General features: G+C 37.5%; 1 protein-coding gene across 16 annotated transcripts in view; it reads left to right on the top strand.

Annotated features, from left to right (window-relative positions):
* SYNE1 (spectrin repeat containing nuclear envelope protein 1) overlaps positions 1–25394 on the top strand; it is a 449297-nt gene that overhangs the window by 190353 nt on the left and 233550 nt on the right. For all 16 annotated transcript variants that reach the window (XM_049113743.1, XM_035708408.2, XM_049113741.1 and 13 more), the window contains 13 exons: positions 1904–2532; positions 4736–4915; positions 6510–6660; positions 6887–7045; positions 8414–8596; positions 11055–11156; positions 13494–13697; positions 14674–14881; positions 15736–15848; positions 16898–17103; positions 18104–18259; positions 21687–21978; positions 22984–23156. In XM_049113743.1, the coding sequence (XP_048969700.1) occupies positions 1904–2532; positions 4736–4915; positions 6510–6660; positions 6887–7045; positions 8414–8596; positions 11055–11156; positions 13494–13697; positions 14674–14881; positions 15736–15848; positions 16898–17103; positions 18104–18259; positions 21687–21978; positions 22984–23156 (2756 nt within the window). The remainder of the gene's footprint in view (positions 1–1903; positions 2533–4735; positions 4916–6509; positions 6661–6886; positions 7046–8413; positions 8597–11054; positions 11157–13493; positions 13698–14673; positions 14882–15735; positions 15849–16897; positions 17104–18103; positions 18260–21686; positions 21979–22983; positions 23157–25394) is intronic.

Genomic DNA, 25394 nt, shown 5'->3' with positions numbered 1-25394 from the left:
TGTGTTGTCACAGGAGTTACTCATTTTTGATCCCTTCTATGCAACCGCAAGGATTCTTCCCAGGTTGCTCTAGTCTTAGCTTATCATGCTCATTCAACTTGCCCAACCAAGCTCATCAATCAGTCAGGTCAACCAGTTTTCTTAGGGTAAAATCAAGCATTTGTTAACTCAGCGTGTTGGTTTCAAAAGGATAACTCACGTGTCCTTGAGAAACATATTCTTGTGTTGTAACTATACAGAAGCTTTTAAAAAGGGGCAGCCCGGGTGGCTCAGTGGTTTAGCACCACCTTCAGCCCAGGGCATGGCCCTGGAGACCCGGAATCCAGTCCCATTTTTGGGCTCCCTGCATGGAGCCTGCTTCTCCCTAGGCCTGTGTCTCTGCCCCCGCCCCCCCCCCCCCGGCGCCGTGTCTCTCATGAATATATAAATAAAATCTTTAAAAAGAAAAAAAAGAAGCTTTTAAAAATATTTATATCTAAAAAAGGGCAGAGAATTCGTTTGTAAATTTTTTGAAGTAAATGCTCAAGAAGCTTTCTAAAGTTTAATAGTCAAGCAGAGACAGATATTAAGGCCATTGTGGTCAAGATTAAGATAGGTGTTAATTTCTCTTTAATGGGTACTATGCTGAGCTTGTTAGCAATGCTCTTAGAGATTTCAAACATGATTTACTGTGAGCAAGTCAAATTTTCTATACAACACTCTCAATGAGTTCCCCTTTGTTTCTTTAAGGGAGGCTGCTAAAACTTGTGCTTTTGTCTGTTTCACCCACTGCCTCTGAAGAGAAGCTAATACCCATCTATTCCTACACTCCTTTCCTATAAGCTCTGTTAGAATTAACTTTATTGTATATATATTTAAAATCTTTCAAACTTCAATACCTTATATATTTAGTTATATATAATATATGGTATTGTTATTTTATATATAGTATTCTTAAAAAAACAAAAATTTAACTAAGTTTGAAGATCTAGTTGCCTTTACTAAGCGATTTGTGAATAATCAAATAGAAAAGAGCTCAGAGGAGTTGTATAAAATGGAAGGTTTTCATCGGAAGAAGAGTGGGGCAAGGAAGTTATTAGGAAAAGAAAGAAAGGATCCTTTCAGGCAAGGTCCCTTTCCCTTATGAGTAAGAGCAGGGGGTCTTATCCTGTAGATTACCTCATCTTCCTTGGGTTGGGGAGTCATGGGGGAGAAGATAACCAATGTTACAGATTACCTCATGGGTACTGACCAAAAAATTCCTGACAAGTTAACACTCTATTTCCGGAGGAGTCTGAAACTGCAATTAGGTTAGGTATGAAACACCAGTTTGGTGACATGACCTACCCTAAGTGACTCCATTTTGGGCCTGTGATTTGCTTTTTGACTATATATATATATATATATATATATATATATATATGCCATTATTATGTATACTATAATATAGTTTTTACATATATTGCATGGTATATATACTGGAATTATACACTTGCATGTATAGTTCTAGTATACTTTCTATATATACTAATATATATACTACATGTACTACACTTGCATGTATAATTCTACTATATATATACACACATATATATTATACATGCATATATATATTTTAAATCTTCTAAATTATGCATATATATATTTATATTTATATAAAATTTCCTTTTACAATTTCTATTTATGAAGACATTCTTTTCCATGCAATGAATTAGTTCCAAATCATGGTTGTGTTTTATGTGAAACATACAGATGAGAAAACAGGAAATTTTAGGAACATTTCTAAAAGGTTTACCATAGATGACCTTTAAATCCTATACCATCCACTGCATTGAAAACTATCTTGACATCACAAATAGTGAATATGTCTGTGTTATTAGCCACAGTGTATCTGAGGACTCACTAACTCACTCTTCCCTTCCAGGACCACGCAGCAGAAGTAGAGAGTAAAAAGGGAGAATTGCAGAGTCTGCAGGATCACTTGGTGAAGCTGGGTGCTCTGGTTCGAGCTGAGAGCCTCCCCCTCCTCCAGGGCAAGGCAGAGGACTGCTTCCAGCTGTTCGAGGAGGCCAGCCAGGTGGTGGAAAGGCGGCAGCTTGCCCTGGCCCAGTTGGCTGAATTCCTACAGAGCCATGTCTCGCTGTCGGGGGTTCTCCACCGGCTGAGACACACAGTGGAAGCAACCAACAGTATGAATAGGAAACAGACTGATTTATTAGAGAAGGACTTAAATCATGCAATTCAAGATGCTAAATCATTAGAATCTGTGGCCATCAGCCTCGACAGCGTTCTTGCTAAAGCTCAATACCATCTTAAAAGTGGAAGCTCAGAGCAAAGGACTTCCTGCAGAACTACAGCTGATCACCTCTGTTCTGAATTAGAGAGAATTCAGAACCTTCTGGGAATAAAGCAGAGCGAAGCAGATGCCCTGGCAGTACTGAAGAAAGCATTCCAAGACCAGAAGGAGGAGTTGCTGAAAAGCATTGAGGACATTGAAGAAAGGACAGACAAAGAGAGGCTGAAGGAGCTTACCCGCCAAGCTCTTCAGCAGAGGTAGAAAGAAATGGCTGGAGCCAGTTCTATTTATTTTTTTAATTTGTTCTAGAATTAACCTTTATGCAACATTTGAACAGTGTCACAGCAACTTCCTTTAATATTTTGAGGATAAAATTAGTGACTAATTTGCCTCCTGCGAAGTACTAAAATTTCTTTGGTTTCCTTAAAGATTTTCCTAAGGGCTCTGTCTATATAAGCCTAAGATCTTGTTTATAACAAGCTGTAGAGCATATTATCTATTTTTAAGCAACGGTTAGCTTTTAGGAGAAGGTCCCCATCTTCTGTAGTAAGAATGAAAGCAGAAGAGAGAGGGAGTGATCCAAGTAGCTTTTTAGTCCTGGTGGTGAAAATATGGGGGAGTTCTTCCCGGTGGCTGCCAGCCCCTCAGAAAGACTGAATAAGCTCATGAGATGAGAGTAACAGGATATTGGCAGAGAGAAAATGGTATAAATGGTTCTTTTATAAGAGAGGAAATGGAAATGATATCTCTGGAGCTTGTTAAGATGATAAAGCTGCCATTTGAGTTCTCTATTCCTTCACTTAAAGTGAAACCAATCAGCTTGGCAGAGTAGTTTTCAGCAACTACCTGTAACTGCTTAGAGATGTGGAAAAGGCAGACAAGCGAATTTAAACTGCTTAAATTTTGGTTTTGTCAGGTGAGTTTAATAGAGAACCTAAGGGGGCAGTGGTATTTTCCTGCAGTAATTTTGGAAGTAATTTTTTTCCTCTAATACTATAACCTTCTTCTCAGTCTTATTTTTCCTCCTTCATAGAACTTTCTCCCCATTTATGTTCTCAGGGTCATTTTGTCTTCCATTTTTTTTCAGGGGCAAATACACAGCTGAAATGCACTCATACCAAAGTGTCCATAATTGATAAGGATTGTGTTGACCATGCCAAGACCATTTTGATTTGCTTCCTTTTAATTGAATCAAGCATTTAGCAAAGGCTTACAGTTAGATAATAATGGCTCTTAAGTTTATATGCATGATGAGTGTGAAGTTGACTAGTTTAACAGTAAACTTACAAAAAAGAGTAAGATCTGAGAAGGAAAAACAGCCTCTGGAGTAAAGACAAAAAAGAGAAGCCAACATGGCAAAGGAGCAAACAGCTTACCCAGGAAGTCGGCACTAGGATTGGTGTTGCAGAATGGCATAGCCCTCTCTGGCCTGCTTAGGCCAAGCAGACAAGAAATCCTAAAATTGCTAGAGAAGAAGGCCCAGGTCGGGTTCAAGAGCCATATCGATATCTCTAACACTAAACCTCCAACATCACACAGAGGTTTTGGAAAATGTTGCCCTCAGTTGATATAGTTATTAAACTCCCCCCATACTTATGCTTCACTGTGCGATCTTGGGCAAATTGCCTGTCTTCTTGGAAGATGTAGGTAATGATAGTCCATCCTCTTAACCACCTTTTTTTTTAATGAAATGGAATCATGCATGTACACTCACTTTATAACTCTATAGCACTATATACTAAAATGCAAGAATGTATGAGTCCATGGCTGCCTCTATATGACCACCTTTTACAAGTATTCCAATATTAATATATTAAGGACCAAAAATAAAGCTATTATTTTAAGTTTTTTTCAGATTTATTTATTTATTTATTTATTTATTTATTTATTTATTTATTCAGAGAGAGAGAAGAGGCAGAGACATAGACAGAGGGAGAAGCAGGCTACATGCAGGGAGCCTGATGTGGGACTCGATCCTGGATCTCCAGGATCACACCCTGGGCTTCAAGCGGCGCTAAACCGCTGCGCCACCAGGGCTGCCCTAAAGCTATTACTTTAAATGAAACAACTGTACCCTGAAATATTATTATTTTACATGAGTTGGACCTCAAGACACAGAAGGATTTTTTTTACCAAAAGTCTTGTAATAAGTGCTCATCTGATTTGTCTACAAGCTCAGCCCCAGTCTTAAAAGTCATATATCATGAAAGCAAAATAGAAAAAGAATACAAACTTCATAGAAAGTTGAAGATCAATAGTGAAAATGACTTTAAATGTTCCCCAAGGTATAGTCTGAGTTCTGCAAAGTTCATTTTAAAGGTGTCTTTCACAATTGATATATATTAACTTAATTTCTGTGTTAAGAGTTTTTCTAGATATCTATAGGTATGCTTTAATGGAGAAGAAATATTAGTCCTTACCTTTAGTAAATTAATAATAAAATAACATTTTAATTCACAGACTGAGAGTCTTTAATCAGTTAGAAGATGAATTGAATTCTCATGAGCATGAGCTATGTTGGTTGAAAGACAAAGCTAAACAAATTGCTCAGAAAGACGTAGCCTTTGCATCTGAAGTCGATAGAGAGGTAAACCGCTTGGAGGTCACCTGGGATGATACAAAAAAACTCATTCATGAAAAGTAAGTAAAAAACCTCTCTCTTTTTTTTTTTTTTTCAACTTTCTTTTTTGTGTCATTGGGCTGTTGTCTGTTGATTTGCATCAGTGTGATCAAGAATTGAATATCTTTTGCCATCTTAGGTATTCTGTGTCCCTTTAGTACATTAGAAATTTAGTCCTACAGAATTTTGTTGAAGAAGTTGAGATGACAATGATAGGTGTAATTCAGTGCTTGAAAACAGAAGCTGTCAAAAATTATAAAGTGCTACCATGAGAATCTTAACCTTCGATTTTCTTTTTTTGTTTTGTTGTACTTGTTTGTAATTAAGATACGTTTACAAATGGTAAAATTCATCCTCGTTAGTATATGCTCTTAAACTGTATGAGTTTAACACACATGCAGTTTATGACTACACACACACTATATGAGTAACTATTATAACTATAATCTCATATGATCATTCCACCACCTGAAAAAAAAAATCCCCTTTATCTCATTGTAGTCAGTCTCTCCCCCACTCCCAGTCCCTGGCAACCTTGATCAATTTTCTGTCTCTGTAGTATTGTCTTTTCAGAATCACATACAAATGGATTCTTTCCAGTTTGGATGATTAAAAATAAAGCATATATAAACATTCACATTCAATTTTTTTGTGTACATAGGTTTTTACTGTACTTGGGTAAATAAATTCTTTTACTCAGCACAATGTGCATTGCTATGTGTATTAATAAAGTCCATTCTTTTTATAGTCAGATAATATTCCATTTAATAGGCATACCACAGTTTATTCATTCACCAGTTGATGAATATTTGAGTTCTTTCCAGTTTGGATGATTATAAAAAACCATCTATAAACATTCACATTCAATTTTTTGTGTGTACATAAGTTTTTATTGCACACTGTAGATTATTAATGTAAGCTTTTAAAAATTTAACCATCTTATAAGATTTTATTCAATGTTATTGAACATTCTCCTAAATTGTGCTTTGTTAGAGATTGTACAGTAGTATTCAATTATAAGAAGGTATCAGAATTTATTCAATTATTAGTGTATTTTTAACATTTGGGTTACTTCTATTTTTTTCTCTTGTTATAAATATTAGTATAAAGAATATAATTTTACTTAAATCTTAGGGCACATCTTTTATTCTGAAAAAATTACTACGTGTACAATTGCTTGCTCAGAGGCATTTTACACTTATAAACAAAAACCATCTATTTTGGTTTGGGGTTTGTTTTTGTTTTTGTTTTTGTTTTGCCTTCCCTTAATACACACCATTATGATGTAATAAAGTAATGAAAAAAATTGAAAAACAAAAATTTGTTGGCATCTACATAAGTTTTAGTTGTCAAGAACACATATTTTTTTTCTTGTCATTGAGGTCACAGATTTTACTTTAATGACTGCATTCTTTACTCATGGAGAACAATTTGGACATTAGAGTTAAGTTGGTTTGACCAGAACTCTTGACTTCTAGGTAGAAATATGGTTTCTTCTTGATTCCAGCATCCATCTATGAATATATTTATGTAGTGACATATCAGGTCCAATCATAAGGAACCGTTTACTTTCATACATGATAATAAATGATACCTTTTCTTTAATTACTATAGCCAGGGTCAATGCTGTGGACTTATTGACCTAATAAGGGAATATCAGAACTTGAAGTCAGCTGTATCTAAAGTCCTAGAAAATGCCAGCAATGTGATTGCAACTAGAACTACTATAAAAGACCAGGAGGATCTTAAATGGGCTTTGTCCAAGGTAATAAGCAAAACTATTTTATTGTAGTAGACTACTTAGTAGATCTGATTTTCACATACAATGGATTCTCTGTACAACTCTTGTCAGTGCATATAGATGTAGAAAATTCTGCTGACCAACTCTGCATAAAGTCAACCGTGAATTAAATTTCTCAGAGTCAAATGGTTTTGAATGCCTGACTTATCACTGATTATTTTATTAATTAAGGAAACATTTATGTCCACAGCATGAAACTGCCAAGAATGAAATGTGTAATAAACAGAAAGAATTGGATAACTTTACCAGTAAAGGAAAACAGTTGTTATTTGAGCTGAAAAAAATCCACAGTAGTGATTTCATCTTGGTGAAAACAGACATGGACAGCACTGTGGACAGATGGCTGGATGTAAGATAATCCCCTGGGTTGTACAAACCATTCAAATACTCACATTTGTCAATCATAATTTTGGGCAAAGAATTATTCAGGGATGGAATTACATTTTTAACTTTTAATGCTACATGCAAAATGATATTTTGAAGAAAAACAGTATTCACCTATAGTTTAGAATTAGTAAAAAAAAAAAATTATTTGCTTTATTTTGTTAAAACTTAGTGGCAGATTTTTTGAGGGTACTTGGATGGTTCAATCAGCTAAGTGTTCAACTCGATTTCCGCCCAAGTCATGACCTCAGTTTGTGAGATCGAGCCCAAAGTTGATTTCCATGCTGAGCATGGAGCCTGCTTAAGAATCTCTCTCTCCCTCTCCTTCTGCCCCTCCCCCTACTCTTAAAAAAAAACAGTGGCAGATCTTCTAGAATTGCACTTGGTAGCTTTAATTAAAACAAATTTATAACTTTAATTTTTTTCTCAAAACTCTGGGATTATGGATAAATACTGAAGGATAATTTATAAATATCCTACAGAATATTAAACTATAATGTATCATAATTTAGAATAACAAACTATAATTTTGCATTGAAAAGCATCAGACTTGTAGTTTATATCCTTGGGTTTTAGTTCTTGCTCTGTCATTTACTAGTTTTGTGACAATAGAACAAGTCACTTGATCTCTCTAGAACTCTCCATCTCAACTCATACATATTTTATGTAGCTTCCAGCTCAAAAATCCAGTGATTCTGTTGTCCTTCTATTAACCTAAAGTGCATTACTGTAGATTAAATTACTTAAGCTGAATTACTAAAGTTAGACATTGATAATTATGTAATGTAATCAAATAATTTGGGGACTGCAGAAAACCTTACCTGCCCCCATTTTTAGAACATTCTTACTATAGGAAGAGTATTAAGCAATAATTCTTTAGTTTAAACATATAAAGTTGGTTGCTGTCGTATTTATTTACTCGATAAATATGTTCAAGTCTAATTAATGTCCATTTTTATATTTCAGCATTACAAATAAAAGTGCTTATTATGTTACTTTCAAAGATAAACACAATACTTCCTTAGATGGACCTCTATCCTGTAGAAGTTGACTCCAATAGACCTATTCTTTGTTTCCCAATTTACAAATGAAAATCAAATGTCTCAGAAGTTCGGTCAACTCTCTAAATGACAAAAACAAATTATGTAATTGTTAGCATTTGTTTGAGTCAAGTGCACTGATTCCCTTGCAATAATATTTGTAAAACTTTGTTTTTCAGTCAGAATATAATTTTTTGATTAAGGCAGCATTGACATTATTAGTACTTTGGTGGGATAAGGAGCATCTTTATACTTTGGATTGATGATGCTATGGCTTCTGTTTTCTATCCCAGATATCAGAGAAAATTGAGGAAAACATGGATAGGCTGAGGGTAAGCCTGACCATTTGGGCTGATGTACTTTCAAGTAAAGATGAGATCGATGGATGGTGCAACAGTTCTGTTCCGCGGCTGGCGGAAAGCATCAGCAACCTGAATAACAGCCTCAGAGCAGAAGAATTCCTTAAAGAATTTGAGGTAAATTGACTACATTTACCTTGGTGAGCTTGTGAGCTCATTGACCAGAATACAGGAAAGTTGTGTCCTTCTTGTACAGTTTGTTCTTTCTTTCAGAGACACATATGAACATTACAGAAGTTTTAACTATCTTTTGTTATTTACCTGAAAGCTGAATAGGCAATGGATAAGGATTTTCTCCCTATTTTTATCACTTCTTAGTTGGGACTCTGTACTTAAGATATTAGTGAAAAAAGTAAAAGCCCATAAAATCTGTATTTTTCCATTTTCCATTCATCTGAGACTATGGCACCTTCCTATTGGAAAACCAAATTGAAGGTTTTTATAATTTAGTAATATTTACAGGTGATTTTTCTTTCATTCAAACAAGATGTCTATTGAGTATTTACCATATGCTGAACACTTATCTTAGGTACTGGGTTCTCCCACTTCCTCTTCAGAAATGGGAGAAAACTGGAGATTGGAGTATGACAGGCTTCCTCAGAAAGTGGCCTTTTAAAGTTCTAGTCACCAGTTTATTTTAAACTTTTTATTTTCATTTATTGCATTCACTTGTTTATTCACTCATCAGATTCTTAATAAGCACCTAAAATATGTCAGGCACTATTTTAGACACTGAGAATAAACAGTAAAACAGACAAAGCCCCTACCCTTGTGGCATCTACTTTATTCACATTACACTATGTATGTAAAATGTGCAGTCCTAGTTTAGGCTAGGATGAAAAATGAAGTAAGGTAAGAGGAAATGGTGATAAGAGAAGACTAGTTTCATAAAGCCTATAAACACTACTCTCTATGAGGGCAGAGACTATTCACCATTGCATGTCTGGGTGCTGGGTACTGTGCCCAGCCCACAAATGGAACACAACATGTAGGTAATGAATGGCTGCGGTCGGAAAAAATGTAGGTGAATCAACTGTATACTTGTGTTGTCTAGCTTTGACACAAAGAACTTTCTGGTGATTTTTAAATCAAACGCCTATTTCTAAGGGAAAACAGAGGTAAAGGAAATTAGCCAGACTGAAAATGCGATCAGGAGACCGATACTGCAGTTTCTTAAGTTATCTTTGATGTTGTTAACATTCCAGCTCAAAATAGTGGTGTGCCCTGGAATAGGGTTAGCTTTCAAAAGTCAATTGGTAAATTTTAAAGAAGTTTGCAAACCAGTGTTAACCACAACCATTATTGAAAATTAAATTATAAATTAGTTTACAATCAAATTATATTAAAAATTAAGCTAATAAATACTTAAAACTTATCACTTTTAATTTAAGCTCTACATACAACTATTATCTAGGGTCTTGAGTTGTTGGTATCTGTTAAATCTGCATGGTGAAATATAGGATGCTGTGCTGTAGTGCAGTGCTTCCAAACTGTGTGCAGTGACATTGTGGTATAATGCAAAATGGTGGTAAATACTACAAGTCAGGGTAGAGCTGATTGTTTAATCAGCATGCGGGACCTTCCACTACTGGCCTCTGGGATCCAGGAAACCAAAGGGCATCAGTCCCACATTCATATGCAGGTTCAGTCACTCACAAAGGTGGGTTTTTTAATGTTACCGACTATCTTTGTGGTACAGCAACTAATAAAGTTAGCAGCCCAGATTGAGCCCTGTGCCTTATTATGCAGTGCTGTTGCAATTCAAAAGTAAAGTGTATAAGGGTGAAGGTGTAATCTTTAATTTCTCAGCCTGCTCCTGGAGAAAGCCAGTGGGCCTGACAGTTAGTTCATCATGGCTCACTGGGTAAGTAAATTACTTTCTGGATTGAAGGCATCAGGAGGTTTGTTAGTGTCCACAAAGCACCAAAATGCTGTATTTAAGATGAGAAGGATATCTATCAAATGTTCCTTTGTGGCCCCAAAAAAACCATGCAATTTATAAGCATCTAATTTGTTTAGTAATGATTCTTTGCCTATTTTTTCTTTGTTTTGTGTTAGTGTTGGTGCAAAATAATAAAAAATCGGAAAGCAAAAAAATAAAAAGGTATTTATTTAAAATACAAGTATTTTATGTTTTTATTTGAAACATTTCTGATGTATTACATATAGTCTACATATAGTGAGGCACTCTTGACATATATTTGCTTTGAAATACTTCCTCAAAACTTAATTCTGCCTTGGGAGCCAGTGCTATTAATGCTAATGAGTAGATGACAGTTACTGTAAATTCCCACTAACTCAAGACTTTTTAGTTAGTGTTTAATTTTTTCCAGGAGATTTTTTTTTCCAATAAAAGAGGATGGGAAGAAAGTTCTGCATACTCCCTAACATTCAAAGTAAAAGTTGATGATGACATTTTTCCACTTGCGTAAATAATGAGTCCTCAGAAAATCAGAGATTTTTTTTTTTAAAGCCTGGCTTAAAGTTGGGTTAACTCTTGAAATTATTAAGTGCCAAATGTAATATGACAATGTTTGGACTAGTTATGCTTTTTCTCTTTCTTTTATTTTGGCAGTCTGAAGTTAAAAACAAAGCATTGAGACTGGAAGAACTTCATTGCAAAGTTAATGATCTTAAAGAATTAACTAAAAATCCAGAAACACCACCAGACCTTCAGGTAAGTACTCAATCAGGTTAGTAACAACTACTGTATACTGACTCTGTCTCAAGTATAATCTCTAGTATCATTGATATATAATAACAATAAACAAATGTTATCTGTTATATATATGTATTTTCATTGTTATCATAATTTCAAGCAAACATGTGGATCTTACCATATATGGATGTTAAAACATTAACATCTTTAGAATTCCTTGTGCTAGTATTAATAGCATATCTCTAACACAAATATTAAAATAAGATAAGTTCCCCTTTTCCTTACTAAATTTTGGCAGTAGTATAATCTAGCTTGCCTCATATGGACCATTTTATGTCTGGACCAGACCAGAAACCACATTTATGAATATTGATATTTTCCTAATTCATTTACTCAGTGATTGAGTCTGCCATTGCAAACCTCTTTTCAGGGCTTCATGGGTGTCACAGATCCCCAGGGAACAGGAGGGAGGCTGGGGTAGACCAGCTCTGACCAGGAAGCCTGGGCTAGGTCAGTGAGGGAGCTCTAGGAGCAGGCAGCATAGGGGGCCTTTTGGCAGCAGCACTACAGGCTCCAGGCTAAATGTTCTGCTGCCTTACTTTAACCTGTGAATTTGTGGCTGCCCTCATGGATTTTCTCTGCATTTTCCTTCTTCCTGTTGTGCCTTTCTACTTTACCTACTGCTTCTTGCTTACCCATCTATCTTGCTTGATTCTACACTTGCTTTGACCAGAGACTGTATATCTGTCACTTAATATCATCAGTGAATGATATGCATGGACCAGAATGTTAGAAGTTCACCTGAAGCAAGAATAGACAAAGGGTACTAATTACAGAGAAAACTAAAAAGGAGTGCTTATGCATGTTGCTTGTGCCACAATATAAATGAGCAACAGGTAGACTTTTGCAGAGTTAAGATGGAGGCAGGGTTTTGGGAGAGAGCTACTGTTTTATACTCTGCCTTCTTACCCTCCCCCCCCCCCCCCCACACACACTCAACAAAAAGGTGTTGGGACACCTGTTCTTTACCTTAAAATAAGGAAAAAAGCTTTAGTGGTACCATCTGGAAAAAATAACACGTGCCCCTGCAGTTAGTGGACTCTGAAGTCTACTATCTAACTCCCCCAAAAGACCTTATGGGTGAAAGACAGGCTGGCTAACTGTTGGTGTATTTGCCAAAAGAGAAGTAATTGTATTGAGTGGTGTGCATCTTAGAATCATCTGATGTGAATGCCAGAGTGTTACACTCCCCGTCGTGTCCCCCTCCATCAAGAAGTGAATTATCAGAAGAAAAGCAAGGAGAAAGCATCTGTGTGTGATTATCTCAGAAGGCTTTCTGGGGGAAGAACAGGCCTCAGCAGCAAGATACAGAGCTGTCCACAGGCTGTGGAAGGAGAAAGAGGAGTACATAGCTTGCATCTAGGCAGTGTCAATGGGAGGTCCCAGCAGTAAGGGGAGTCTCAGAAAACCCCGCAGATTAAGTTGTGTAACAGGAGAGAATGGGAACCATCATCCAGCCTTGGAACAGCTTGGATGCCAGCTCACAACAGTTGGATGCCAGCTCACAACAGTTGTCAAAATTTCAGAGCCCCTCACCCACCTCCTGCTTGTTCAAGCCTGTAGAGGTCAGAAGCTGGAAAATGTGGGGGAATAGAAGTAAAGTGAAGAAAGAGAAAAAGGCACCTGGCCCTTTTCTTCAGATGGGCTTCCTGTTTATAGCAGATCTGAGCTAGGGGTAAGAAAAAAGCCTTAACTTTAAGTTCAATGTGTTGATTATTAAATGGGTCTAGATGTTTTAACTGTGGAATTGAAACCATTTTGCAATTTATCTTGATTATAAGTCCTTTTATTATCTATAGGACCAGAGAAGTCAGGAGCCCTCCCAAAACAGATCGTTTGGGAGAGAAGAAGTAGCCTCACTGAATACTTTAAAGGGGGAGACAAAAATAAAATTGTTTCAAGATAAAATCCTACAGTGGTATTCAAAGCAGTGGTTACATCAGGGCATGAAATGAGTGTTTCCCAGGAAGAAGTAAGAGCAGGTTTTGGTCCCCAACTTGGTAACTCCGTGTAGGCTGAGCTCTGCTTTGGAAGTGTGATTCCTTGGACCATCAATCAGAATGCCACTTCAACATCCAGTGTCAACTGTAATCCTTACTCTTTCTAGTTTCCCATCACTTACAATGTTTGACCGCTTGTGCCTGCTGATTTCCCTTCTTAGAAAAGTTGAATTAGCATCCATGGTTAGGCTTATGTTTTGTTTTGTTTTTCTGTTAAGCTGCACATGAACAGAATTCCTACTCAATGAGTGTTTTGGTCTTCACAGATTTTAATGAAATCCTACTTCATGTTTAGTTTGTAGAAGCAGACCTAAGGCAGAAACTGGAGCATGCCAAAGAAATTACTGAAGAAGCAAAAGGAACCTTGAAAGATTTCACTGCTCAGAGTACACAGGTGGAGAAATTTATTAATGACATAACAAGCTGGCTGACAAAAGTAGAAGAATCATTGATGAACTGTGCCCAGACTGAGACATGGGAAGGGCTGAAAAAAGTAAAGGTAGGTAATTATCTATCATTAAGCATTTATACTTCCAATGGTAATACTGGTTTTCCTATTTTGTGGTGACTGGAATAAAAATAAAACTTTTGCTCTCAGTTACCTATATTAGCACCAGGCTGACTAATTCATGATATTGGATACAGCAAAGTAAGTCAACAAATGAAGAAATGATTGCAGGTAGTAGGAAATAGAAGGTTAATAATCTAAAAACAGAAAGCATGCATTACTGTAGGACCTGCTCATAAGCTATGCATATTCATATATTTTTTACTAAATGGGTAGAGCTTATAGAACACCTGTTTGAATTTCCATGAATTTTCACATTTGAATGCCAAATACTTTTTTATTTCTTAATTATTTTTATTGGTGGCTATGACTGCTTTTATCTAGAGAAGGATACATTAAAAAAAACAGTTGAGAAACAATATTCTACTACTATGTCGTCTGTCTGTAGAGATAATGTTCCTGATCAACTGTCTATAAAGCTTGTGAGTTGATTTGACTCTTCAACATATGTGATCTGTTGTCTTTAGCATATTTTCTTACTGTACTTAAATTTTAAAAAGTAACTAATGGCATTTTGGTGAGGCCTATGACCCTAAGACAAAGCCCAAGAAGCCCATCAAAGAATGTGAACTTAGGCAGAGACTCCATTAATAGTTTCTAATCAACTAAACCCAATATTATGGGCTGGGAATCCCTAAGAACATATTTAGTTGCTTGGAATCCTAGACTATAGCCCAAATCCTAGTACCTTTGAACAGCTGTTTGCTGTTCCTGAGGAGAACTGGGCAAAACTCTCAAAGAGTCAACACAGATCTATTATACTAGAAAAAAAAAATCCCACAAAAATGCATGCATTACTGAGTGGATTTCAACAACATAAGTTTCTAAAGAAGTACCATAGTGAGGTAGAGGGGTATTTTCCCTTGAATGTGATGAATATCTTTCATGACATTCTTTTATTCTGTAGGAAATACAAAAGGAACTTCAGAGTCAGCAAAGCAACATCAGCTCCACCCAAGAAAATCTCAACAGTTTGTGCCGAAAGTACCACTCCGTTGAGTTGGAGAGCCTGGGGAGTGCCCTGACCGGCCTTATAAAGAACCAGGAAGCTGTGAGCCAGTTGTGCTCCAAAACACAGGCCAGCCTTCAGGATTCTCTGGTGAAGCACTTCAATGGTGAGCTCCGACAGGGCTTAGCATGAATCGTTTGTTTATAAGAAAGAATCCAAACCAAATGCTGCCTAGAAACTGCCAGCAATAGTTGGAAATACTTTACAGAAGAATATTATTAAGAATATTATTTTAAATTCATTTGTGTGTTGAGATTTGGGCAGTGAAAGGGCTGTGTTTGGACTCCCATCATGAGCTGATTTCTTCCTTTTTCTCCCCAAGCAAGTAGAAATCCACCATATTGAGGATTCCGAGTTTGATCGGGATTTTCTACATTTAGCTCATTTTTGTGGAAAATTACTTCCACTGCTGTGATGAAGCAACACAGTAAGCTTGGAAACCAGGAGACACCATGAAACAGCAGCAGCTGTATAGTCCAGGAGAGCTATGCCAGTCTCATGTCCCTAACTCGGCTTCCACACAGCTGTGCCTCTGCCCTGATGAAGATGCAGAATGATGGTCTGTCAGGTTAGGAGAGGAGATGTTTCCTTCCTTTGCCATAAAAATGGCTTTAACACCCCTACAGCCTTTCTTCCTTCACTCTCTTCCATATTCAGGCAATTTTCTTTCTTTACCAAGAGAAAGAAACACAATGGGAAGTCAGATATTTCAGGAATACAAATTTCTTTTCAGCCTTTTCCCTGAGATAATTTCTCCATTCTGCCCCAAACAGTTATGGTTATAGATCATGTTGTAATATATTCTATTAATATTATTGTTGTTCTTGTTATTATTTTCTTTCTGGAACATTCTGTAAGGCAACATGCAGTGAGCTGAAGGCCAGAATTAATTCACTGTGGTAATCCTAGAAACTCATTCAATGTTCTGGATGTATTTCTCATTTTCATTATTTTCAAAAGAGTCTATGCAGGAATTCCAAGAGTGGTTTTCTGGAATAAAGACAGCAGCAAAAGAATCATCTGACAGAACTGGTGACAGCAAAGTTCTAGAGGCAAAGCTCCATAATCTTCAGGTATGAGAGCTGGCAATGCTTTTCCTTCTTCCCTAAACTGCACTCCTGTGCCTTCAGGTCAGACCTAAATCGTCTTCTTCTACAGGTCTTATTTTATTCAAACTTTTCTTCTTCTCTAATAGAATTAGATTCCTTGAATTGTAAGGAGATAAGCAATATGAAAAGTATGTTGAGAAAATAAGTCAGAGCTACAGAATTTCTTGATCTTGTTCTTCTCTCTTTTAGCCTATTGACCATTCTTTAGAATTCATCCAAAACTAAACCTAGTTTTAATTTTTCTAGCAGTAAAAACATAAATAATTCTATTTCATATCACTACTGTGGAAGAGTTTTAAAAGGAAGACATACTTATAATTTTTAATAACCTACAGTCTAAATTTGAAGCTAGGATATACTCAAAGTAATAGATAATATAGGTTTTACAGGTTTTACTGACTGAAAAATATATGACTTCAAGAAGGAAAAAAGCCCTTGTGAAGTAGAGTTCAGAAGTGATTGGCTCAAATTGAGTTTTGGACAAGCTTTTCAGGTAGCTCATCTGAACAAAGCACTGCATTAAGTATTATTTTAAAAAATATGAAAGATCATATGCATGAACATGGCTCTTTATCAAGAAAAGAAGGGACCTGAAGGGAGAATTTGTGTACAAGGTGGATCAGAAGAGGAAGAGGGGTGCAAGCAGCTAACCAGTTAGAGGGTGTCACACTAATGTGTGAAGAAGTGTAGCCGGGGCTGGGCTGGGTCAGTGAGAATGGGGCGAAGCTAAGAGAAATACCTTGATGAGAACACCTTCCTTTGCAGGCTGGCCTTGTTCACAGTTTAGTCCGCAGTCAGTGGTTCCAATGACTGACTGGTACCGTGTTCGATTATGAGCTGGATTCTATCTAGTTGTACATTCTCACTTGGGCCTTTTTAAAGACTTTCTGCCTCTAGGCTCTGTCTTTCTTCTCTTGCTCTACTATCTCAACTAAAATTATAATCAGTGCTCCCATGCTCCAGGTCTCTGAGTAATAGTGAATATTCTATGCCACCTTTATTTCTTGAAACAGAACATTTTGGACTCAATCAGTGATGGGCAGAGCAAGCTTGATGCTGTGACTCAGGAAGGACAGACTTTGTATGCTCATGTGTCTAAGCAAATTGTCGGCAGCATTCAGGAAAAAATTACAAAGGCTAATGAGGAATTTCAAGCATTTCTGAAACAATGCCTTAAAGACAAGCAGACTCTTCAAGACTGTGCTTTAGAACTTGGGAGGTAGGTTGTTTTGAAAAGTGTAGACTCCATCATACACAGATATGTTTTCAAAGACTTTGAAAAGAGACATTGTGAGTGAACAAATAATATTTGAAACTGTGTTTAAATTATAATAAGCTTCAGCCTTAAGTACAGGTTTATACTAGGACAATAATTAATTGCTTGGACTCTGATGGTGCTGTTTGGCTTTATTTTCTACATAGAAAAAGTAAGGAATTATATTCACTGGTTATTATAAATGGCATGCGTGCATGTATATTTGTCTGTGTGATTAACTCAAAATATGAGAGCTTTGATGCTCAGGTTTTAGATTATTCAAGTCTTTTATTTGTGTTCACTTCTGTTGGGTTGGAGTGATGGCAAGAAACACTTGCCAAATTTCTGTGAATGAAGATTCTGGTCAGGAAACTATGTCAACAGGGGTAAATATAAAATTAGAAGAAAAGAACCCCCAAAAACTAGGGAGAAAAAGATGTCAGCATAATCAAAATGACTTCTGATCACAAAGTAATTTGCTTTACTCTTACTTAGGTTTCTTAGAGAAGTTATGTTGTTTTCAAAACTTTGAGCCTTGTGTTGTTATGCCATATTCAAATCTCCGTAAGATACAAAGACACAGAAATGACTTTCCCTACTTTTTCCAGGGCTTCCCCTGCCATACTTAATCCTTTGGCCCAAATTCAGAGTCCTGTAGTAAGACACAAAGTTAAGTGCACATTGACATGAGAATGGAATCTTGCTGACAATTATGAGCTGATTACCAGGAATTCCATTCAGCAAGATAGGGTGACTGTGTTAGGATCTCAAGAGAAATTTCCATGAGTTTTCATTTTGTTACTGAAATAAGTAATAATTTGGAAGGGCTTACTGTTGGGTTTTCTTCCATACTTGAAAATTCATGAGATTTTTAATTGCCATAGACATTGAGACCTCAGATATTAGAATTTATTGATCATAATGAGTGCAGAAGAATTTCTACAAAGTATTTTCTTTTCTGTAGCTTTGAGGATCAGCATAGAAAACTGAACTTATGGATCCATGAAATGGATGAAAGATTAAGTACAGAAAACTTAGGAGAGAGTAAACAACACATTCCTGAGAAGAAGAATGAAGTCCATAAAGTTGAAATGTTTCTAGGAGAACTGCTGGCTGCAAGGTATGGTGCTGAAATGAAGTAGGTCCTTTCCCTACTAACAAGTTTTTGTTTGGTTGGTTGGTTAGTTGGTGGTGGTTGTTTATATGTATTCTAGACATAGAATAAATGTCTAGAATACAGATGATTGTGCATTGTTCTCTGGCAGATTGGTAATCTGGAGAGAACCTATATAGAAGTGAGGAGCTATCTTCATCCATGTCCCTTTGCTCAACAAACTGGACAGGCCATTCATTTCTTGTATTTCTTGATATCAGCCTCTAAGCATTATGCTGCTAAGTAATACCATACTTTATTCTTGGGGGTTATTATAAGGATAGAAGGTCATTATAAAGGTAGTCTTCACTTACATAATAATACTATACTAAAGAGTATAATGCTAAGTGAAATGCTAAGAGAAAGACAAATACCATTTGATTTCACTCATATGTGGAATTTAAGAAACCAAACAAATGAGCAAAGTAGAAAAAAGAGAGAGAGAGAAACCAAGAAATTGATTTCTAACAAGAGAGAATAAACTGATGGTTACCAGAGGAGAGGTAGGAGGGAAGATGGATGAAATAGGTAAAGGGGATTAAGATTACACTTATGATGAGTACAGAGTAATGTATAGAATTATTGAATCACTATATTGGACACTGGAACGAATATAATGCTGCATGTTAACTATAATGGAATTAAAAGAAAAAAGATAAAAAAAGAAACAACGCAATAGACCCTGTTTGCATATATTCTTCACAGACTTTAGCATCTAGTTCCATTTCTAATCCACCCCCATCCTTATCATATTCTTAGTAAAGCAAAAGGTATGGTCATTAAATCTGACTGTCCTGGAGGTTTCGCTTCTTTACTACAGTATTTGTCTCTTCATTGTTTCCTGACTAAACAGATCTTTCTGGCTCCTTTCCCAGGCAAAGTTCTCTGGACTATGCTTTTGACTCCACCAGCTTCAGAGCTTTGCTCCCTAAATTCATGATCCAACTGACTTTGTTGGTACTTAGAGTGCAGCTTGACCCAAAACTTCTTATCTATCATCTTAAAGAGCAGATACACTCATCTGTGAAGCAAGAGAGGCTAGCACCCTGCCTGCTTAATCAGAAAAATTAGCAGCAGTGATCAATTCAGGTCTAAGGGATCCCTGGGTGGCGCAGCGGTTTAGCGCCTGCCTTTGGCCCAGGGTGCGATCCTGGAGACCCGGGATCGAATCCCACATCGGGCTCCCAGTGCATGGAGCCTGCTTCTCCCTCTGCCTGTGTCTCTGCCTCTCTCTCTCTCTCTCTCTGTGACTATCATAAATAAATAAAAATTAAAAAAAAATTCAGGTCTAATTCTGATCATATTCATTCCTTGTTTCTGCTGAGTCTTCTTTTTGGTCAAACTTACCTAGTATTCCTTGCCTTAAAAAACAAACACATCCACAAATATGACACATAATGAGCTATTATTAGCGTGTTAGTTTGATGACTATTATAAAATTTCCCTGCAGTGCTTTGGTCCCATTCTATGAGCCCTTACCATTGGGTCCACTCTTTGTTGACTCTGCACATGCCAACCCCCAACAGTGAATTCCTCAAGGCCAGGCATCTTTAAGTTTTTATCATTATTACAGTCCCAATGTCTGATATAGTGCCAGGAAAAGAAAATATTTGCTGAATTAATATGATAGCATAATCATTCCAACTATATAGCTTTCTGAAAATTATACTGCATTTTATTTGTTTTTTAAATCTTGACTTGGATCTAGGTAAAATGTAACATGGGCTGACCTACTTCTCTCTTTCTTCCAGACTTCTAAAATGACTTTACATATTCTTCTTGAGCTTTTACCCCTGACATTTCAGGACCAGATGCTAAGAGTCCTTAAGTGTGTCTGCTCCCAGGCTCTTTGTACCTGGTTACTTCTCTAGACAATTCTATTGTACTCTGCTGCTCACCCAGCTTCTCCAGCTGAGTCACCTGACCCTCACCTGCTGGCCACTTGATTCCCCCAGTCCTCTGGATTTTTCATCATTGTATTTCCAGTACTCAACTATCTTGGAGGGTTGCATTTTTTAAAAGTACCCCAGATTAATAATTATTGAACTTTTATCATCCATGAAACAATCCTTGTAGTAACAAGTGATATACATTGTTTTGAATTATTTAGCTCACATCCTTGCTTAAGCCAGCTTCTTGTTTTATCAGACTATAAGAAATGTAATTTAGAGTAGATGCAATATTATATAAATTATATATCTCCCAGAGGGCCACAGGATGCTATGTCTTTGGTAGATGCTCAGAAAAAAGTGACAGACCTTGTAGGAGATAAAGTTTGTATTATTTTTCTAGTATTCAGAAGAGTTCATGTTCACACATCTGTACTCTCTCTTCTGGTATCCTGGGAATTTCCTGATAGACATGCTGATCAGAGTTCAGAACTCTGTAAAACAAGATGAAGCCAACCTAGCCACATATGACTACACTTTCCCTTGACTTAATTAACATAACTCCAAACTGAGATGAGCCAAGTGCCCAAGGTACAACAAGGAAACTCATCAGCACTCATATAATGGCCTTTTGAAAGAAACTGGTGTTTTGCATTTTATCTTCTGGATTGGGTCCTGGGGATATGAGATGAATGCGATAATCCTGGCTTCCAGAAGGTGAAAGCTCTGGACTGAGACAGGGTGTAGGAGGGGATAGAGCAAGACAGGGCAGAGAGCAGAAGGCACATGAGGTCAGCACAGTACTGCCCAGGGAGGTGACGCCTGCCCTGCGATTTGAAGGTTTAGCCAGGAGGGAAGCAGAGGAGAGTAGACGCATTTTTACAAAGCAGGAATCCCCACATATACACCAAAAAGCAGAGGTTTGGGGACATCTCAGGATTAGGATATTTAGTCGGAACAGAGGTGCTAGAGATGAGGCTGCAGAGGCAGTCCTGGGCCATTTTCTGAAGTGAATTCCTCATAATCCAGAGGCCAGGATCTAGGCACAGCACAGACAGAATGAAATTCCCCGGTGTAAATTGACTACATTAAGAGAAATTGTAGAGAATGTAAGTAGCCGGCCCTGTGAAGGTCCTGGGCCCTTGGCATCTTCATTTTATTTTATTTTATTTATTTATTTTTTAAAGATTTTTATTTATTTATTCATAAGAGACACACACAGATTGAGAGAGAGAGGCAGAGACACAGGGAGAGGGAGAAGCAGGCTCCATGCAGGGAGCCCGACGTGAGACTTTATCCCAAGTCTCCAGGATCAGGCCCTGGGCTGAAGGCGGCGCTAAACCACTGAGCCACCCGGGCTGCTCAGCATCTTCATTTTAAAGGCATGTCAGCTGAACTCTAGTCTGGTTACTTCTCTAGTATCAACAATCACTGGTCACTCTGCTGTGCTCTAGGATGTCAGAATTCTTTTTTTCTTTTTTTTTTTTTTTTCCTGTTTTCTTTAGAGAATCTTTGGATAAGCTTTCCCAGAGAGGGCAGCTTCTCAGTGAAGAAGGCCATGGTGCTGGGAAAGAAGGACGCCTGTGCTCCCAGCTCCTCACTAACTACCAGAACTTACTCAGAATGACCAAAGAGAAACTCCGGAGCTGCCAGGTGGCCCTGCAAGAGCACGAAGCCCTGGAGGAAGCCCTGCAGAGCATGTGGTCCTGGGTGAAAGCCATTCAAGACAGACTGGCTGGTGCAGAGAGCACCATCGGAAGCAAAGACACTTTAGAAAAGCGGCTGTTACAAATACAGGTAAGCAGAGCACCAGCCAGGCCTGACAACTTCTGAAGACCAATTTGCTCAGATTCACAATGTTTGAATTGGGTCCCAATTGTTCTGTGACCCTCTAAATAAAGATTTTGGGGCAAAATGGAGAAAATATTCTGTTTGCAAAAGAGGTATGGAGGAATCATGTTTTCCCTTTGTGAAGGAACATTTTTGTTTCAATAGCTTTAAAATGATTTTTAATTTCACTTAGTGAGTATTCAGCAAATGTAGACTACTTACTCCAAGCACTATGCAAGCTGTTGGGATAATAGAAGTAAGAATTGGTGCCTGCATTCTAAGTGCTCACAGTCTAGTGGGAGAGGCTAACCTATGAATTATTACTTGCAGTACCCCTAGGAATTAGGCAGGTAGTGACAGTAGGGGACCATTAGGTTTGTGACAAGTGTGGGACCATTAGGTTTGTGACAAGTGTGTCTTCATTTTCAAAAGAATTTATTTTTATTTTGAAACCAACATTCAATAAATGTATAATTTTCTAGGTTAATGGCCCAGAGTTTTCCAGGAATTTAAATTGGAGTTAATTCTTGATTCCCAGACTCCTGATATCTGATATTTAAATTAAGTGTCATATTACAATAGGGTACAGAGTTTGTTGTGTTTTGATTTTGTTGTTGTTGTTGTGATTGTGTTTTCATTTTAAAGTGCATAAGGTAGAGAGGCCTGGGTGGTTCAATTGGTTAAGTGTCAGCCTTTGGCTCAGGTCATGATCCCAGGGTCCTGGGATTGAGCCCTGCATCAGTCTCTCTGCTCAGCAGAGAATCTGCTACTCCTTCTCCTTCTGCTCCTCCTTCCACCCATGCTTGCACATACACACACTCTCTCTCTCTCAAATAAATACATAAAATCTAAAAAAAAAATAAAGTGAGTAAAGTATTCCCTATATTGATTCTCATGGGAAACATAACTGTTCCTAAAAATATGAGAAGGTTTTAATATTCCTACTGACCTGTATTCACTGTTCCTCCATAGGATATTCTCCTGATGAAAGGTGAAGGAGAAGTTAAGTTGAACATGGCCATTGGCAAAGGGGAACAGGCCTTGAGAAGTAGCAACAAACAAGGTCAGAAGGTGATTCAGACTCAGCTACAGACCCTTAAAGATGTGTGGGCTGACATCATGAGCTCCTCCGTACATGCTCAGAGGTACAGAGCCTATTTTTAGTGTTTATTTGCCTACACGCAACCTACTGGGCTTAGTAAAATGATGGAACAATGCTGAGAGTGTATCTTGCGGTAGAGTTACCAAGCATATTATTTTAGCTAGTTGTATGCTTTCTTGTCTTTGCTTGGATTGTATTTTCTGTAATGGGAAAGACAGTTGTATTTGTTTGCTTGTTTGGTGTGTGTGTGTGTGTGTGTGTGTGTGTAATATTTATATCTCCCATAATATTTCTCATGGAATCTTATACACACCATGGACTCAGTAAGATACCACCTTTCAATTCATCAAAGCAAGCCTTTAATAACTTTTCCCTTTTTAGAGGAACATATGGGAAATTAATTTGGTAGCTATGGAGCTTAACTATGAGTGTTTTTTATAACCAGAAGTCATGTCACCCACAAAGGCGCTGTGGAAATATGTGTAGGGTTTTTGATTATCATAGCGATGGGTGCATTCCTGACATTTAGTGAGTGAGGCCAGGAGAGCTTACATCCTGCAGTGCATGAGCACATTCTCACAGCCAACAATCAACCCACCCAGGATTCCCTGGTGCCCCTGTTGAAAGGCACTGGAGCAATTAGAGAAGATACTTATTGTTACACCAGGTGGTGTTATTGCTGTTACATTTATGAGCGGGGGTTTTTCACCTTCCTCTCTTTTCCAAGAATCCACAAATAACCTGGCTGGCTGGTTGGACAAATGACCCTCAGTCAGAATTATACTAAATTACCTTCCGGAAGCCATGTTCTGAAAGCTATGTATAGTGTTAGGTCACTGAAGAAGTATGTGTTTAATAATAAATAAACGAATAGCATAATAAATGGATGAAGAAAAGATTAAAATTCAGCACAAAACAAAACAGCTCTGCAATTATCCACAATGTAAACAGTGAAGCATGGTTACAACTAAAATTTTGGAAGCTTCATTCTGTTTTGTTTTATTTCCTTTAAATAGGGAACACAGGTGGAGACTCGTAAAGTCAGCAGGACTTTGAATCCAATAATACTCATAATGGTCCACAAAGAAAAAAAGTCAGATCCCGTGGTTCTGATAGCATGGACCACTGGAGCATGGACTAACTCCCAGTGCTTGGCAATGGGCCAGTTCCAGAAAAGTGAATAAGAATATGGGTGAATAGTTTTGGGATGTTGGAATAAAACATTAAATATAAGAAGCAGATTCAAATCCTTGATTCTTCCTTTTCAGCAAGAAATTAAATTTGACAACCACATATTGAGCAGTAGTGGTGCTCTAATTGTTAAGCTAAAATAGTTGACCAAAGCAAAGTAGTTTTTGCTTCCAAAGTGCTCAGAGGCTAGGGTAGCATGCATCCTAAAACACTCTGACTCAGATTGCATTACTACAACACTGTGGGACTGTAGGATGATGCTTCTGAGGTTGCTTCTGGAGATGTGAGATTGATTTATACTTTCTGGTAAATTCTTTGAGGAAAGGATAGCACTTTAAGGCACTTATGCTGAGGTTAATATTGATGCAAAAGGGACAATTTTAGGAGATGCTGGAAGTATATTTACCAGAGATAATACTCCAGGATAATAGGGTCATATGCATGGGACGCTCAGAATGGTCACCAAAGATGAGTTTAGAATAGTTTGTAGGGACACCTGAGTGGCTCAGTAGTTGAATGTCTGCTTTAGTTCAGGTCATGATCCCGGGGTCCTGTGATGGAGTCCAGTATCAGGCTCCCTGCAGGGAGCCTATGTCTCTGCCTCTCTCTGTGTGTCCCTCATGAATACATAAATAGAATAGTTTGTAAAGCTAAATAATGGAAGTTTTTTTAAAAAAAATACCAGTATGAAGAGCCTTTTACTTGATAATCTGGAGAGCTGTTTACTTGATTATTATTTATATGACTAACGTGACTATGTTTTTATAAATATATTAAGCTTTTTCTTCCTTCACAACATTCAACTCAGAAGCACTAAGCCTATGCATATACATCCTTAAGTGAAGATCAGTGTAATGATATCATTTACTTAGAAAGAATACCTTAGGGACACCTAGGTGGCTCAGCAGTTGAGCGTCTGCCTTCCCCTCAGGATCCTAGGATCCGGGATTGAGTCCCACATCGGGCTCCCTGCAGGGAGCCTGTATCTCCCTCTGCCTGTGTCTCTGCCACTCTCTCTGTGCTCTTTGTGTCTCTCATGAATAAATAAATAAAATCTTAAAAAAATACCTTAAATTTTGGGGTTTTTTTT

The sequence above is a fragment of the Canis lupus genome, chromosome 1 (genome assembly GCF_003254725.2).
Source record: "Canis lupus dingo isolate Sandy chromosome 1, ASM325472v2, whole genome shotgun sequence".
Taxonomy (NCBI): domain Eukaryota; kingdom Metazoa; phylum Chordata; class Mammalia; order Carnivora; family Canidae; genus Canis; species Canis lupus.
This window is presented reverse-complemented; position numbering and strand designations above follow the sequence as displayed.